Source organism: Carassius carassius, chromosome 5, assembly GCF_963082965.1.
Source record: "Carassius carassius chromosome 5, fCarCar2.1, whole genome shotgun sequence".
NCBI classification, from domain to species: Eukaryota; Metazoa; Chordata; class Actinopteri; order Cypriniformes; family Cyprinidae; genus Carassius; species Carassius carassius.
In genome coordinates this window covers 22,697,846-22,715,958 of record NC_081759.1, presented here as the reverse complement: position 1 = coordinate 22,715,958, position 18,113 = coordinate 22,697,846, and the positions used below count along the sequence as shown (strand labels likewise).

Genomic DNA, 18,113 nt, shown 5'->3' with positions numbered 1-18,113 from the left:
AAAGTTAGCTTTGATCATTACAGTTTTACTAGAATCAGTTGTAGGAGATGGGAATGGTGATATCTTTGAACTCGTACTCAAAGGTAGTTGTTTCTTCAGCATTGTCTTGTCTCTTACCAGGTAAACGTAACCATTGTTCGCTCCATGGGCCTGTTTGGCAGCGTGTGGGTCAGTTTCCACACAGAAGGCAGAAATGCGATCAGTGGACAGGATTTTGGACAGTCCTCTGGTCGGCTGCTCTTCAGGCCTGGGGAGAGCTCAAGGGTCATTACGCTGACTATTCTCGATGATGACCTTCCAGAAGGACCAGAGGAGTTTTTCCTCAACATTACACTAGTAGAGCTTCTGAATGCCAGGTAGAATTTAGCCTACGCTCTAAAACCCAAGTCATGCGGTAGCTTGAAATAGCATTAGCTAGCTGCTTTTATGCATACTGCAAATTTATTTATTTCCTTTTTGTTTTCAGTTCAATGGATTTTACAGTGAGAGAGTACAGCCTACAGATTGACCAGCCTCCGGCTATTGGCAATCTCTCCTCCCTTATGGTGATTATCCAGAAAAATGACAATGCTGAGGGCATCCTGGAGTTTGACCCCAAATATGTCAACATCACTGGTACTTTTATGCATTCCTTATTTATTTCTTTTAATATTTTTTTTTGAAGAGTCATTAAAGTCTTAACTTAAACATGTATAGTTAAACTTCTGGCCAATAATTATTTTCATTTTATGGATGTCAACCGATAAATGGCCAATTTTAAAGATCAATTTATTTTTTATTTATTTATTATTATTAGTTTATTTATTTTTTTGGTTTTAATACTGTTGTTAGTTTTAAATGTTACAAGTAATTTTAGACATCACAACTTTATCATGAACAATATGATAAACAGACATTCATTTTGAGACTTTACGTTTAATCGTTTTCTCTGAATGTTTAGATTTAAAAAGTAGAAATTATTTTAATATCTAAAGAAAATCACACTAAAATTTCTATTGAATTAAATAGAAATTAAAATTAGAAATATATTTTAAAAAGGTAACAGTGACAGAAGCATATTGCAAAATGAAACTTGAAACTTAAAAATGTTTTTAAATATTATACTAGTATACAGATAAAATAACACTGGTATGTAAAAGTGCATGGTGCATACAAATATTCGTTGTCAGTCTCTCCAATTATTTTTATGTCTCAGTTGAGGAGGATGTAGGAGTTCTGTCCATCCCTGTACTGAGGCGGGTTGGATCCTATGGCCAGGTCACAGCAGAGTTTATCTCCAAAGGTCTGACTGCTCAACCTTATTCAGATTACATCCTGCTCAATGGCTCCGTCACCTTTGAGCATGGCCAAATCCTCCGCTATATCAATGTTTCCATAGTGGATGACACAGAGAGGTAAGGATTGGGTTATTAACTTGCTATATACTGTATGCTCTTATTTGATGTTGGTTAACTGATTTAATATTGTACTGTTGATAAGTTTTGTGAACTTGTAGCATATTTCATTGAATAATTTCTTGTCTTCCACCCAGTGAAATGAATGAGATATTTGAGATGCAACTCACTGGTGCCACAGGAGGTGCCATACTTGGAGCTCAGCTAATTGCACGAATTACAATTGCCAAGAGTGACTCGCCAAATGGTGTTGTACGATTCATCAACCAAAGCGCCATCACTGTTCCAAACCCAAACAGCACCCTCAGACTGACCCTGTTTGTAGAGAGAGCGGATGGGCTGCTGGGAAACGCCACGGTGAGCCCCGTCTAGACTATGACCTCACACTTCCAGAACCATGAAATATCATTATTATTATGTGAGGAAGCATTTGGAGGACAGACAGACCCTAAACTGGATGTTTCCATCGATCTGTCTGTAATTAAAAATGTGCTAAATGATGATTGTAAAATATTTTGATGCATCAGAACATGAACAGTACAGACCTTCATGTTTCTTGTACATTTCATTTAGGAAAATAAACAAAATGAAGAGTTGATTCGACAGTGATGATGTTGATCATTTTATAGAACTTTTTTATAATATTTACAAATTTTTGATGCCATTTTAGGGGACTTGCTGTGCAGTCTGAAAGCAGTCACCATGGTTTCAATGTGTCTGCTTTTGTCGTATCCTCTTCCTCTGTTGTCTCCCTCAGGTAATATGGCAGATTCTAGGTCCAAACTCAGATGAGGTTTTACCATCAGTAAACACAGACATTGGTGAACCAGTGAACGGGACGTTTAGTTTCAGAGACGGGGAAGGGGGTGTACGCAGCATTGAGTTGAAGATCCTTCCTCATGGTGAGGTGGAAGTCCTGGAGAAATTCATTGTCACGCTCAGTATCCTCTCTGGAGAGATGAGTGTTGATCCCAGAGCTGGATCTGTCACACTCACGGTACGTCCTCGTCCTGCTCAGCACAGAAAGTGATGACCTCTAAAAAGCAAAGAATAAAACTGTAAATACAGCAATGTATCATTTTAGCAACGGTGTACAATGTGTGCGTTCTCTAGATTGAGAAGTTTGGAGACCCCAATGGCATAGTGCAGTTCACCGAACAGGACCTGAAAGAGCGCATTTACAGTGAGCCTTCTGACAGCGAAGGACCCCTCAAAATATCCCTCCTTATTACACGCAGAGAGGGTGTCATGGGTAACATCACGGTAGGAAAACAACTGCTAATTTAATATTCAGTATTTTGTTCAAACGTTTGGTGTCAGTTAGGCTTTAAGAATTTTTTTTTTTCACAACAGCAATAAATTACATTTTAAAAGCTGTTTTAAGTTGTAATATTTCACAATATTACTGATTTGATGTATTTTCAAGCAAATAAATGCAGCTTCGGTGAGAAAAAAAACTTATCAACCTTATACTTTTCAGCGGTACTTATAGTATGTATATTTGGTGTTTTTATGTAATAACATTTGATGTAATGTTCTTTCATAATGTTCATAAATTGGTTTCAATTGGCCCAATAATTGTTTGTTTTTATTATCCCCCAGGTATTCTGGGAAATCCTCAGTGATGCAGACACATCAGGAGACTTTGCTGCCCTGAAGGGTTCTGTCATTATCCTGGCAGGACAGCGTGTGGCAGAGATAGTCCTCACCCTGCTCCCCGACTCTGTGCCTGAGTTGGAGGAGACATACATCCTCCGTCTAATCTCTGTGGAGGGCGGCGCAGAGCTGGATGCAAACCGCAGCAGTACCCGTTTGAAGGTCCGGGCCAATGACGAACCCCACGGGGTGTTTGTCCTTTATTCTCAAAACCAGTCAGTGGTTGTTAACGTTGCCAACCGAAGTAGACACCTCATTATCAGTGTGAACAGGCTGGCAGGGGCGTTTGGCAATGCCAGTGTGGGGTACAGAATCGGTTTTACCACCCCTGGTCAGAGTTTTACAGAGGACACAATCACTGGGAACATACTGGTGAAGGACGGAGAACGTGAGGCCAACGTTAGAGTGCCATTTAGTAGCCAGGTGTGTGATTTGTTGTATTTTGAATTAAATATGGGACTGTAAGAAGCCAGTTCATTTTATTAAGGCCCGTATTGATATTTTGTATGTTTCCACTACAGGTGTTCTTTGCGACGGGCTCTAACTTTAGCATTGAGTTGACGGATGTGACTCTGATTGGACCCTTGCTTAGTTCCCCTCCCAGAATTCAGCTGGAAGCAAAGCTGGCCATCGTTTCTGTTCCTGAAGTGGCAGCTAATGCTGAGGTGATATTGCATTCAACACCATTCTGATATCACCACCAGATGGCGCACAATTAATAGATTAATACTGGTTTGTCAATATTGTGTTGTCCAAAAGTCTTATAAAAGTTGTGATTTAATCAGTATTTATTTATTTAATTGATATAATATTTATAAAAAAAAAAAAAAAAAAAACAATGCTTGAAGTGTTGTTAAATAGATATTACGCCATCTCACAAAAAAATGGTCCAGGATGCATTTCATTGCAAAAAAGACATATACAAAATAAAATAAAACGTATGTTATGCTTATGACTTTTTGTTAGTATTTATTCATTTATTTATGCATTTTATTAAAACATGGCTAAAATGTCAAATGGGTATTATGGAATCTCACTAAATATGGTCACATTGCACTCCAAAAATCAAAAGACAGTATAAAACCTGTTTGAATATGTTATGTTGAACATAAAAGATGATATTTTTTAAGAATGCTGGTAATCAAACAACTGATCGTCCCCATTGACTTTCATGCTATTTCTTTCAGTAATTTGCTATAAGTTTGATTGCATCATATAGTAATTTCTGTTAATAGTGTTCATCGTCTGTTTGATTGCATCTTCAAATGGTTTTTCCGTACATTTCTGTCATATGTACATTAACTGACAGTCACCACTCATGAGCAACTACTAAAAAATATATATATTGTACAAACTTAATTTTCTGTAAAGTTGAAAAGCACCATTGAAATAAACTTGAATTGAATATGGAAGTCAATGGGTACCAACAACTTGTTGCTTTTTCAAAATTCTTCAAAATATCTTCTTTGGTATTCAACATAAGACATAAACTTACACATGTTTGGAATGACAAACATGTGTACCGTATTTTCCGCACTATAAGGCGCACTTAAAAGCCTTTAATTTTCTCAAAAACCGACAGTGCGCCTTATAATCCAGGGCGCCTTATATATGGATCAAGACGCTCTGTCAAAATGTTGACATTCCCTTTAGCACAGCTCCATCTAGTGGACGCATAACGCAAACCCAATCAACATTTGACTGCAGTATCTTCTATTCTATGCACCTTATAATCCGGTGCACCCTATATATGAAAACAGTTCTAAAATAGGCCATTCATTGAAGGTGCTCCTTATAATCCGGTGCGCCTTGTAGTGTGGAAAATACGGTAAATTGGAGTAAATTATGACAAAATTTTCATTTTATGGTAAACTTTTCCTTTAATTATAATGAAAATAATGTCACAATGCAAACAAACAAATCAATCAATTATTCCTTTAATGAATCATTTTAATGAATCAATAATAGTCCTAATTTACTATACATGGTTTCTCATGGTACTATAGGTTGGATTTGCCTCTTTGGCCCTGCGTGTCTCAGATATAGAGAGTGGCCAGTGTGAGGTGCTGGTGACACGGACAGGCCTGTATGGAAACGTAACTGTCCGATGGAGCTCTGGGTTTCCTCCTGGCCAAACTCCACCAGGCTACCAGCCAGGGGACATCTCGCCAACATCAGGTTAGAGAGAAATGACTCCATATGTATGAGAAAGATCCAGAAATAATCAACTGACTCATCATTAGTCTGATTTTTATTTTTCTCTTGACCTGAAGGTACAGTAATGCTTGCCCACGGTCAGAGGAGTGAGGTGATCTCTCTCAGTGCTGTTAATAACATGTCAGTTGTCACAGCACACGCTGTTTACCTGACCTCTGTAGAGTCAGATTCACCTGGTGGAGCCCGTTTCAGGTAACACTGCCTGCTTTCAAAAACAATATCCCCATTTTCATTAGCATATCTATAAGGTTTGATGTATGTGTTGTATGTGCAGGACTGGTTATACAGTAGCTGAGGTGGAGCCTTTAGGATTATATCAGTTTCGTCCTGTTTCTCGGCAGCTGGTCATTGAGGAGGACGTGCAGACCATCACCCTCTATGTCCAGCGCCTTTATGGCTTCCGCAGCAATCGTTCCAGCATCTCCTACAAGACGTGGCCTGGCACTGCTCAACCTGACAAGGACTTTGCATCGGTAACAGACGGACAGCTTCTGTTCGATTCTTGGCAAACATCTGCTGCCATTCGCTTGTCTATTCTTGACGATTCCCTAACTGAACCAGACGAGGATTTTTACGTGAACTTAACCAGCGTGCGTGTTCTCAGCGCCAGTTTGCCTTCAGTCGAAGCTCAGCCTCGCATTGTGTCTCAAAATAGCATCGCTAGAATTACCATCCGTGCTAACGATGTGGTTAGTGGATTTTTAAGTATAGGGCCAGCAATAATACAGATTTCTGAAGACAGTCAGGAGGGTGCCCCGCAACAGAAGCTTGCCTTAAGAGTACGCAGGTCGGCAGGGCTCACAGGAGTGGTGAGTGCCAAAATCAGAGCCTATGCAGGACTCAGAACCCCAGAGGTGGATGCAGCCCAGTTTCATCGGGAGCATAATGGCACATGGGCCCTGGAAGGAGAAGACTTTACCTTGGAGACCCAAACTGTCACGCTGTTGGAGGGACAGAATGAGGTGGAGGTCAGTGTCCTCATACTGAATGATCAGGAACCGGAGGGGCAAGAGGCTTTCTTAATCTACCTCAGCGAAGCAACAGGTGGAGCACAGATTGTCAGCGTGCCAGATGAACTGGGGTTCACTTCATTTGCCAAAATCATTATTCTGGGTAAGAATCTTCAGGATCTATCGACTGTCTGTCTGCTGTCTGAATGAATATCCGAATATATATCCATTCACATTAAATTGAATATTTTCTAAAAAATAAATAAATATATACAAATTTAAACATGTGTTTTCTAAAAGTTGAAAACAAATGTGCTGTCTAAAACTTTTGAGGGAATTGTGATATATATATTTTTTCAGGGATTTTTGATGAATAGAATGATCAAAAGAACAAAAAATTTTGAAACTAATATTTTGTTACATTGTCTTTATTGTCACATATAGATTTTATGCATCCTTGTAGGGGTGAGTGATACATGGCCAAACACGACTAAGCGGTAGAAATTTGTCAGCCGGTAGAGATTTTGGACTATCGTCCCTATCACTTTTGTAACTTTCAATAAGAAGAAATATACATTTAATTTATACATATGCATTGTTTTTGCACATTTAATTTACACATATGCATTGTTTTTGCACATTTGATTATTTTATACAATTTATGTAACATTTCTTATTTGTTCTACTGTAGTTCTTTTTTTTGTCCTATTGCTTGTAATTAGTTTATTATTCTTATTTAATCGCTGACTTTATTTGTCTTCAGTGAGCTTGAAGTTTTTTTAATTTAGGCTAGTTTTTGTGATATTGACACTGGTGACAAGAATTATGAAATTTCTATGGCATCAAAAATTCATAAAGCTCAAAAATCATAAAGACCTGATTTAAAGCAAAAATATCTATATTGTGATATATATTGTTACCATGAAACAAAATGACTATCTTTTTTATTGTCTATCTATGATATCTTTATATAAGATTTTGATCAAATCACCGACCCCTACATCCTTGCTGAAAAATTTATTCATTTCTGGAAGTAAAAGAAAGAATGAAAGAGAAATCGTATTGACTCCAAACTTTTAAGTGACAGTATATATTTTTGCTCAGCTACTAATGTGTCTCTGTGACAGGGAGTGATCTTCAGAATGGTATAGTTGGCTTCAGACTGAGCTCTCAGTCTGGTCAGATCCTGGATGAGGACTCAGAGAACAGGACAGCAACACTCTTTCTGGAAAGACAGGAAAACAGGTATAATACTGTACATGTTAAAGATGATGTTGTGCTTTCACTACTGCAAATTAATGTTACTCAGTTTTATATATGCATGCTAAAAAACACTTTTCTACATGTTTCCAGAGCATTTGAAGATGTACTGGTGTTTTGGCGGGTCACATTTAGCGCTACAGTTCACTCGGTGGTGAGTCATGGGGTGAATCTGACCAGAGAGCTGCAACAGACCTCAGGCACATCTATCTGCAGAAAAGGAGAAGTACTCTGTGCCCTCAGGTTGGAGGTCCGGCCAGACAAGGTATATTTAAAGCAGATTTTACTTTTTAAAACATATTAGTTTAAAACATTTTAGTTTTGTTTGATTTATTTTGTTTTTTGTTTCTTTTTTTGCTCATTTCTTTCTCTGCTTTTGGTTGTTGGTTTTGTTTTGTGCTCTTTTCTTTTCAGTCTCATTCAGTACTTTCTGTCTGTTTTGATAATGCATGCTTTTATGTAGTGCTTAAGAGGAATCCACTTTTACAGCTTCTCTGGCCATCTTACTCATTGTTTTTTGGTCGGTGTACTGCAGGACCCAGAGTATGAGGTGTGGTTCCTGGTGGAGGTCTATAAAGTGGGCGAGGGTGCCACCATAAACCAGACTGCCCGTTTTGCCAATGTCACCATGGTGGAGAGTGATGACCCACGGGGGCTGGTGTATTTCGCCCAGGGCTCCAGACTACCTGTGGTCACCCTCAAAGCCACAAGCGTCAGTCTTCAGGTCTACAGGGATGCCAGTACAGCATCAACTATCTCTGTGAAGTACCGCATGCAGGTGAGATTTATTTGGAAAAGGAAGCATCTCCAAAGATAACAAAAGATATTCAATAAGCACAATAATATACTGGATTTCGAATCAAAGAGGCACAGAGAATACATATACAGTACAAACTCAGCAAACTCAGAAAGAACATATGCTTTATTGCTTAGTTTATTGCAGAAAATTCAGTTATTCTTATGGATTGCTCATTGGCTGTAATCAAAGAGCAACTGCATGTCCATCTACCAGTACCCAGCCTACACCCCTCTCTGACCTCTTTACATAATGTGATCTCATTAGTGATTAGAGGACTGAGATGATGTCAAATTCATGAGCTAAGATGATGAATGTAGAGAAGATAAGAGCTATGAGCAATTAGGCCGCTGAGTTCCCAGCAGATACATCAAAGGCAATATATATATGGTTGCATAGTGGAACTGGAAAAATAGGATTTGACATGTCGAATGTGGTTTAATGCCCAAAATACATCAGTCTGTGGGAATGGTTTCTCATGGAATTTTTTTTTTCTCTGGCACACCCTTTCCTTTCCTTTAAGGGGTCATATGACATTGCTAAAAAGAACATTATCTTTTCTATTTGGGGTGATGTGATGAATGTGTTTATGGGGTTTAAGATTAAAGATGCCTCTCTGCAAACATGTGAAAACTTTCGTAATCACTTTATTGAGAAGATCGCCAATTAGGGCTGGGATAAACGATTATTTTTTAAACGATTAATCTAGCGATTATTTTTTCGATGCATCGATTAATCTAGCGATTAATTTTTCAGACCGATTCGATTTCGATTATCTCCCCATTAATTGACTACTAACAATTTATACATGTTGATTTACATATCTGAATGAAAAAAAAACATGATATTCCTTAACATTGCAATATATGTTTATTGCTCTTAAAATTACAAAATAAAAGACTGACTAAGAATGCGTTACTTTGCACTTGTATAGAGATAGCATTCAATAAAACCTTGAAACCTTGAAAACACAGCTTACTGAAACAAGCTTACTGAACACATAGGGCCTAGCTTACTGAAAAAAAGTTCTTCTTTCAGATGAAAATAACAACAACTTGATGTCTAGTATTCAATAAAAAAGTTCACCCAAAATACTTGTTTAGAGCAATTGAAAGAATACAGTAACCAATGTAAACTTGAGGGCTTTAAGCTAATACAGAGTGCTTTTCCAAAAAAAAAAAAAAAAATTAACAGTGGGAGCCAGCAGCCTGTCATGGAGAAAACAAAAACCCCTGAATGCTCCACGTGAAACTTTGGCGTTCCGCCCTTTTTCTATCGTGTCTAATGATTTTGGTTAATATGCACGAGGGAGGGAGAGAGAGAGAGAGCAAGACAGCGCTCGTGTAGTTTGAAGACTGTGAGTGCGCGAGCGCGTGAAACTTTGGAGTTTTTCTATCGTGTTTAATGATTTTGATTAATATGCACGAGGGAGAGAGAGAGAGCAAGAAGCGCTCGTGTTGTTTAAAGACTGCGCGCGTGCAGCCGGGGCTCTCTCTCGTATGCGCCCTGTCAGGCGCAGCACAGTCATTCTATTCTAAATCACTCACCGATCAAATAAGGCTTTGACAGCCGCCAAAAAAAAGATCAATGCAGAAAAACCCCTGGATTGGTTATATAACGTTGGACAGAATGTAGATCCGGCCATCGCGTATATTCAGCGCACATAAAGTAAACGTTTTGCAAATGTTTTTTAGAGAAATAAAAACAGGTCGACGCATATTTTGCGTCTACATATTTTTTGCGTCAACGTCATCGATGACCTCGACGCGTTGTCCCAGCCCTATCGCCAATACTAGATCTTGCATTCAGGTACATGTTTATGATCCATCGGTCTCAACTGTTTCATGCTTTGCTCTTTTTTTATCAGTTTGAACCTGTGTCTCTCACAATTTTAGCTGAGATTGTTAAAAATTTGAAGTCTACTAAAGCCCCTTTCACACTGCCATTCCGGCAAATACACGGGTAAAGTGTTCCGGCAATTGTTCCCGGGTCACTAGATTTTGCACTTTCACACTGCCAGTGATTACCCGGGATATGTGCGTGCTTTCACACACAACCCGTAAAGATCCTGTAACGACACGTGACATCAGGGCGTGATGTGTAATGTACGAGTCGAAAGCGTTAGGCACGTTATACTTTCACTGAAGCAAGCAAACGATCTCAGCTTCAGCGCGGATAGTGAGGAACTAACTGATCTCTGCTTTATTACAGTTTGCACATATTTTTACGTCGCGAACTTTGATCTTCCTTCAAAACAGCCGGTAAAAGAGTCGCGCAATAACTCGCGTCATCACTTCGGCACGGCATTAGATCTGGCTTTTGTTCACACAGCGCTCGTCCGGGGTTGAACCAGGCAATGTTACTAGGTCCCCGACCCGGGTTCAATGCCGGAATCAATCCCAGGACGTGTTTGCTTTCACACAGAAGGCGACCCGGCAATGTTTCGGCAATTTGCCGGGTCCGACGTGCAGTGTGAAAGGGGCTTAACAGTCCCCAAGACATTATTCCTACACGCATTTTTAAACAGGTTTTTAATGTTATTGGCCCAAGGATTTGGGCTATAATAATAATTTTGGCTATAATAATCAAAACAGGCTGCACTATAGCATGTTTAAAAGAAAATGGTACATAGGCCATAGACAGGGAACAATTCCGCAATTCCGCAAATTTATCTGCCAATGCAACAAAATAATAAGAGTGCTTTAACTCCCCTCCTAGCCTGTCTGAATGACATAAAAAGCTGGATGTCCCTTCATTTTTTAAAACTTAATGATAAAAAAAACAGATATCATCAGGTTTGGGCCATCCGATATTTTTGTGCCTCCTAACCTCAGTCTTGGTCCACTGGCCCCATATAATAAGCCAGTTATGAGGAATTTGGGTGTATTATTTGACAAAACTTTTAAATTTGATAAAAAAATAAATGCTGTTGTCAAATCCAGTTTTTTTAATCTGAGATTTTTGGCGAAAGTAAAGACTTTTCTTTCTATCAATTATCTTGAGAAAGTCATTCATGCCTTAATTTTTTCACAGCTTGACTATTGTAACTCTCTTTATGAAGGACTCAGTCAGACAGCACTGCAGCATTTGCAGGCAGTCCAGAACGCGGCTGCTAGACTACTGACAACTACATGCAAGCATGAACATATTACACCAATTTTATTGTCGCTTGAGTGGTTGCCGGTACGTTTCAGAATTTAATACGAACTTTTATTGTTTGTTTTTAAATCATTAAATGGCCAGGCTCCAAAATACCTTGCTGGCTTATTAAAATGGCACACATCTGCTAGATCTCTTAGGTCCTCTGATCAACTGCTCTTAACAATTCCCAGATCAAGACTGAAACTTAGGGATGATCGGGTTTTCTCAGTTGCTGCATCTAAACTGTAGAAAATATTACCTCTGCATATCAGAATGGCCCAATCAATAGCTATTTTTAAAGCTCACTTAAAATCTAATTTATTATCCCGTGCTTTTAACCTTGATTAGGTCCGGAGGCATGTTTTGGACTAATTGTGTATGCATGATATTTTTGTATTGTTTGTTTTATGTATAATTGGTTTTAGATTAAAGTCTGCTGTACAACACTTTGGGCAAATGTTGTTGTATTAAATTGTGCTTTATAAATAAAATAAACAAAAAACAAGCATAATGTACATTATTGTTGCTCCTATATGCCCTGCCTTTCTGAAACACGTCTATTTTTACAAAGCTCATCATTCTGAAAAGCGAGGTGTACACTGATTGGCCAGCTATCCAGTGCATAGTGAATGTCTGAATACCTCAAGCGTGTGACGGAAATGTTACGCCCCTTAACATACAGTGATGCTGTAAACCAATAAAACCCATTACAAACGAGGCATTTGTTGCATCCAGTGGGGACATAGTTACTGATTATAATGACTTATACTGTGTTTTTATGCATTGCATTGTGTATCATACCACGTAAACATAAAATCATTTCTGAATTTGTGATCGGAGAAACAACAAACCAACAAGTGCTACTCTACACTGCTCAAAGAATCGTCAGTGGCAAATTCTTTAAATATGAAAATGTACTTACAATCTGTGAGTCAGAAGCACCAGACTGTCCTTGCAAAGTTGGAATTGACCCGCTTTATGTAACAGCCTTTGAGAACAGACAGGAAACAGTCCTCTATAAATGCATCACACAGCATCACATACTACAGACTTGAGTGAGGAACGGGCGGCAGATTGAACATTTGAGAGGTGTTCTGAAAATCTTCCCACACAGTGACGTAGACATGTGGGGGCATGTTTAAACGAGGCATTTCAGGAGGGCATGGACAATTCTTAACTTTGATAAAGAATATCTCTTTGGATTTGTGACTTTAGTCTTTGCAACTTTACAGATCTTCTTCATGCACAAAGAGCTTGTAACACTCCAAAGAGAAAGCAAAACTTGAATTCGCATCATATGACCCTTTTCATTTTTTCCGTTTTCCTTGCCTACTGTTTTACTTTTAGACATAAGGAAATAACTTTTTATTTCTGGTATGTTACATATACTTCAAAGGAAAAAAAACTGAACTTTTATCTGCATGTTTATAATATCTGAATTTGAAAGTTTTAACTGTCCACCTCCATCAACCTCTTTCTGTGTGTACAGTTACTGTAAAGGTTGTCAGAAATAGATTTTTTTGGGTGTAAATATCCAATTATTAACTGTGTTATCTGCTCTCACAGGAGCTTCAGAAAGCTGAGTCTATTGGACCCACTCTGATCTGGCCTGCTGTTGCAGGGCAGGACTTTTTCCTGGCGGAGGGCACCCTGACTTTTGATATTGGACAGAGAAGTGCCGGGCTGGACGTGGCTCTCACGCCGAACATTGGTTCTTCCAACCCATCACCCAAACGTTTCCGTGTGGCTCTCTCTGATGCCACTGGTGGTGCAAGGGTTCACCCAGAATTCGGGGTGTCTAACATCACCCTGGTTTCAGACTCAGAGGCTCAGGCAGTATGGGCCCTGCTGGACCAGTTACATCAGCCTCTGGATGAGACCATCATCAATCGGGTCCTTCAGGGGCTTATCAATAAAGTCAGTAAGGAAATCACTCCAGAGCAGCTAACTGCAGTGTTAGATGCACTAAGCAAGGTAAGCCAATGTGGAAAGTGTTTGACATTAACTTTAAGTGTCAACATTTTTTTAAGTCTCCTAAAGTTAGCTCAGTCTGAAGAAAATCCTTTTGAGGATGATGTAATGTCTTCATTCCATTTTAGGATTAAATACTTTGAGCTTTTTTTTTAATTATTTTATTATTTACTTTTATTCAACTAGAGTACATTAAGTTGATTAAAGTGACAGTAAAAACATTTATAATGTGTTTAACATTTATAATGTTTTTGTTTTTTTACAAAAATGCTGTTCTTTTAAACTTTCCATTCATCAAAGAATACTGGAAAATGTAGCAGTAGCTTTGCTTATAATGTGAAATGTTTCTCAAGGTAGCACCACACACATTTTCTAAATGTGATTTTAAAATTGATGTAGCTGTAATGGAGTTTCCAGACTTTTTAAAATTACCCTCACTTCACAGATTCTGAAAGACGCTGAGCAGACTCCACTTAAAGACAGCAGCCGTGGCCTGACCTATGACCTCTTGTGTGCCATGGCGAACCCCAGCAGAGTGGACACTCGAGGCCTGAGCCAGCTGGCTGAGGTGGCAGAACGTTTTGCCTTCAGCCTGCTTACAGACGTCGAGTGTGGGGCGGAAGGAAAGAGGTAAGATCTATCTATTGTCATTATTCCATGTTTTTATTCTGTTTTGTTTTTACCTGAGCTCATTCTTATATGCATTGATTTTGTTTATTCTTCAGAGGCACAACCATACTGGATACCTGCCCGTATTTCACCATAGCTGCTCACCTCTGGTACCCCACTCAGATCAACGGCCACACATTTACAGGGAAAAACTCAGACACATTCACCCTGCCTGTGAACCTGCTGGAGGTACCAGCCCTTCCAGCAGGCAGCATGGCCCCGTCTGCTTGCCGTAAAGTGCACTTCACCGAGTACAGTACTGAGCACTGGTTCCTCACCAACACAAAACCCAGTGCATTTAACAACAAGGTGAAAGAGTGTTTCTCTGTGTCCCTCAGTGCTGAACACTGTATTGTTGTGTTTGTTGTAGACAGTTTCACAAAGGGAATGTAGCTTTTGTCCCCCATGTGTCCAGCAGATGGCACTGTTGAGTTGGAAATTTTAAGTTGTCTCTCTTTCTTTCTCAGTTTAATTGTGACGTATGTGATGTATGTAGTGGCTTCACAAATCATGTATGTGTACTTATTAAAGTAATAATTTTATTTGCACTTGGAATTGGGAAACTGACTACAACTGTCAGTGTTTTTTTTATTGTTTAATCCATTCTGAATAATCTGTGTGTGTTTGTGCAGGTTTTCTCAGTCAGTCTTCATGGCAGAGGCTCTAAGCCTCTTGCTGACAGTCAAGAGGTTGTTTACCGCATACACACTCCTGACCGACGTGGAAAACCTCGCCAATCTCTCTGCCTCCTGTGGAATCAGGCTGCCGAGAGGTAATTACAAAACACATGCATATAGCTGCATGGCAAAATTTTAGATGTGTACAAGGATTGGAGCTCCTTTAGTATTTAGAAACTTACTATACATATCACATTCTCATACTCTTCATTCATACTTGAAAACACATTTGTGTGTACATGCCTGTTTACTAAAAAAAACACTCATCCAAATGAACTTGACCAGCCATCTGGTGGTAAAGCTTGCCTTGTCCATGTATTTCACACTCATTGGTGAGAGTTTACGGGGAAGGGCCCGTGACCTGCCATGACGAAGTCGTTTAAGGCCTGTCTCACACATTCTGTAGGACACACATGTGTTTGTGTGTATTTGACCAAGAAAGTTCAGTACGTTCTACAGGGTGTGTTCTTGGCCAGGAAGCCTTTCTAGAGGACATTTCACAGCTTTTAGCCTAGAATATTAGCCATACAGTTTGTCCCTGAATTATCTCCAGGTTGGAGTTGATGTAGAACAGATCCCTCTCAGAATTATGCTTTAGACAACAGATTCTCTCTCTCTCTCTCTCTCTCTCTCTCGCTCTCTCTCTCTCTCTCTCTCTCTCTCTCTCTCTTAATGTTTGGACGTTTTTTTCTCAAATTCATAGCCATTTATTATGCAGCTGTGATTTCTTGTAATGTAAATGACATCCTAGAATGACTAAATGATTTCCTCAGCAGACTTAGCTCAGTGGCAGCTTAATAGCTGGAATTCAGAGTAATGAGAGTTCATTTGGAATGATAAATTGGTGTGTTGCATAAGTTTAATTTAGACAAACAGATAGTCAAGTCCAATTTTACAATTTTCTGTGTTTCTCCATTGGGTGAAATTTGTTGCTCTGAACTTAATCTTAAAATATCCTGAAAAATTCTGTGTCGCAACCTGGACCAACGGCTAACTGAGCCTTCATATTCAGTAACATTATTTCCCAAAGTACTAGGAATAATTATGAATTAGAGAGGCACAGTGCATCTGTCCAACAACGGCACACAATAATGACAAATTTGAGTTTTTAATGTTTTATTTCAAATTTATCTGGACAAATAGTATGAAATTACATACTTTAAACTTGCATCAAACAGAGACAATTTTTTTTCTTTTAGTGTGAATTTTGTGCTCTTTTTTTTTTTTTTTTTTTTTTTTTTTTTTTTTTTAGTTTTGTTCTTTGTTTTACATATTTGTGTCCCTGGACCACAAAACCAGTCGTAAGTGTCAATTTGAAATAAAATGAGAAATCAAAACTTTCCAGTGATATATGGTTTGTTTTTGGTAGGACAATATTTGGCTGAGATACAGCTATTTGAAAATCTGAAATCTGAGGGTGAAAAAGAATCAAAATATTGAGAAAATTGCCTTTAAAGTTTATCAAAGAGCAATGCATATTATTAAACAAAAATTAGGTTTTAATTTATTTACATTAGGAAATTCGCAAAATATCTTCATGGAAAATGATCTTCACTTGAAATCCTTATGTTTTTTACGTAAAAGACAACGTATTGTTGGCTCTTGCTTCATATATAACCCGTGCAACCAATGACTGGTTTTGTGGTCGATGGTACCTGTTTTTTTTTTTTATTTGACATTATCCGTGGCATGTCATGATCACCCTGATATTATTTCTCCTGTCCAGCTGGCTATCTGATGGTCAGTTCTGTCGTGTGGTGGACGACAGTCAGAATTTTGTGGAGTGCGCCTGTACCCATCTGTCCGTCTACACAGCATATGCAGAGACCACAAGTTTGGCTTCATTCAATGAGGCCTTCTATGCTGCTGGCTTCATTTGTATCTCAGGTAATTCATTACAGTCTACATGATTGTGAGGGTACAAATCCCACCAAGAAATCATGCATTGCTCAAGCTTCTGTCTTTCACCCGCAGGATTTGCTTTGGCCGTTGTGACTCATGTGCTGTGCTCTAGATTCCTAATGTTCGCTGCCAAACTCCTCACACACATGATGGTGGCCTGCTTAGGGACTCAGGTAAGACCTAACGTAACCAGTAATGTGGTCAGCCAGTTAAATTTCGAAGGCAAACTGCATGCATATTATAATAAATCAGCTACACCAACACTGAAACTGCATGTAAATTCATGCTGGTTTAAGATGGTCTCATTTTTTACCAGTACTCCCATTGTTCCTGCAATGTATAAATAAACTTGTCTAGTGTTTGTTACCTAGGGTTGGGTATCGATTGGGTTTTTAACGATACTGGTGCCATTTCGATAATTTTAAAATGGTACCGGTGCCTAAACGGTGCCTGAACCGATACTTGGATAACATTGGATAACATTAAAGAACATTAAACATATTTAAAATAAATCCATAGCTTTCTCACGCTCATTGAATCCTCTCATTTCCCAAGCTTCCCTTACTCGAAGGCTAATAAAAGTATTTCATGATCTGGATCATTGTTTAATACAAGACCACTCTGATATTTCGTTTAAATGAGTGCTGTCTGTCACTCTCTTTAATCAGTTCTGTGAATGACTGGATGGTCATTCTTTATAACTTAGCAACAATGTTGTTTGTAAAGTACAGTCTTAGGCACATTAGTATTTGCACCCCAAAAAAGGGTTTTAAGCCAGTTATTTCTATCTTTTGCTGTAGTGTGGCAGTAGGAAATATCAGTTTACATTTCCAAACATTAATTTTGCCATTCATTTTAATTATAATCTAGTGAGATTTTTGAATGCACAAGCAGTCTGACAACAGCCAGTTCTCCACATGGAGATCTGATCTCACCATCATTGAATCTGTCTGTGATTTACACAAAGAAACTGATGAAACTGACGAACTAAATTTAAACTGATATTTTCTACTGACACACTACAGCAAAAGATATAAATAACTGGCCGAACACCATTCTTTTGGCTGAAAATACTAACGCACAGTAAGACTTTTGCACAGTAGTGTATGTATAAAGTAAGTATAATAAAATTAAGTATATTTAAATTAAATTAAATTAAAGTATAATTAAAGTATGTGTTAAGGGCTAGTTTTTCGCTGGAGGAAACAACTGACGAGGAGGAGACAGGTCTGTCGCCGTTTTCATATGAAATTTAAGTGGACCGACTATGAGGTGATTGTGTGTACAGTTTATGGAGCTAAATGCTATAGCTCCGCTAAAAAAGCCAAGCGACACCCATGCTTCTTGCATACATTTCGGAGAATCAGGACCAATTTCAATCGATCACTCAGGCATTTAAGAGGCACTGAAATCTGCGTTCTGATTCGGTTCGGTTCATAACGGTTCCATCGGTACCGGTCCCAGGTTTCGGTACCCAAAA

The 18,113-nt window shown here is 38.7% G+C and overlaps 1 protein-coding gene across 1 annotated transcript in view; it reads left to right on the top strand.

Annotated features, from left to right (window-relative positions):
* adgrv1 (adhesion G protein-coupled receptor V1) overlaps nucleotides 1-18,113 on the top strand; it is a 125,840-nt gene that overhangs the window by 63,231 nt on the left and 44,496 nt on the right. The window contains exons 64-83 of the mRNA XM_059550160.1: nucleotides 121-356; nucleotides 467-615; nucleotides 1,196-1,394; nucleotides 1,532-1,751; nucleotides 2,152-2,391; nucleotides 2,508-2,657; nucleotides 2,997-3,473; nucleotides 3,572-3,715; nucleotides 5,057-5,228; nucleotides 5,324-5,459; nucleotides 5,542-6,380; nucleotides 7,345-7,462; nucleotides 7,571-7,742; nucleotides 8,013-8,255; nucleotides 12,981-13,388; nucleotides 13,831-14,015; nucleotides 14,111-14,363; nucleotides 14,687-14,826; nucleotides 16,458-16,618; nucleotides 16,706-16,806. Of these exons, the coding sequence (XP_059406143.1) occupies nucleotides 121-356; nucleotides 467-615; nucleotides 1,196-1,394; nucleotides 1,532-1,751; nucleotides 2,152-2,391; nucleotides 2,508-2,657; nucleotides 2,997-3,473; nucleotides 3,572-3,715; nucleotides 5,057-5,228; nucleotides 5,324-5,459; nucleotides 5,542-6,380; nucleotides 7,345-7,462; nucleotides 7,571-7,742; nucleotides 8,013-8,255; nucleotides 12,981-13,388; nucleotides 13,831-14,015; nucleotides 14,111-14,363; nucleotides 14,687-14,826; nucleotides 16,458-16,618; nucleotides 16,706-16,806 (4,743 nt within the window). The remainder of the gene's footprint in view (nucleotides 1-120; nucleotides 357-466; nucleotides 616-1,195; nucleotides 1,395-1,531; nucleotides 1,752-2,151; nucleotides 2,392-2,507; nucleotides 2,658-2,996; nucleotides 3,474-3,571; nucleotides 3,716-5,056; nucleotides 5,229-5,323; nucleotides 5,460-5,541; nucleotides 6,381-7,344; nucleotides 7,463-7,570; nucleotides 7,743-8,012; nucleotides 8,256-12,980; nucleotides 13,389-13,830; nucleotides 14,016-14,110; nucleotides 14,364-14,686; nucleotides 14,827-16,457; nucleotides 16,619-16,705; nucleotides 16,807-18,113) is intronic.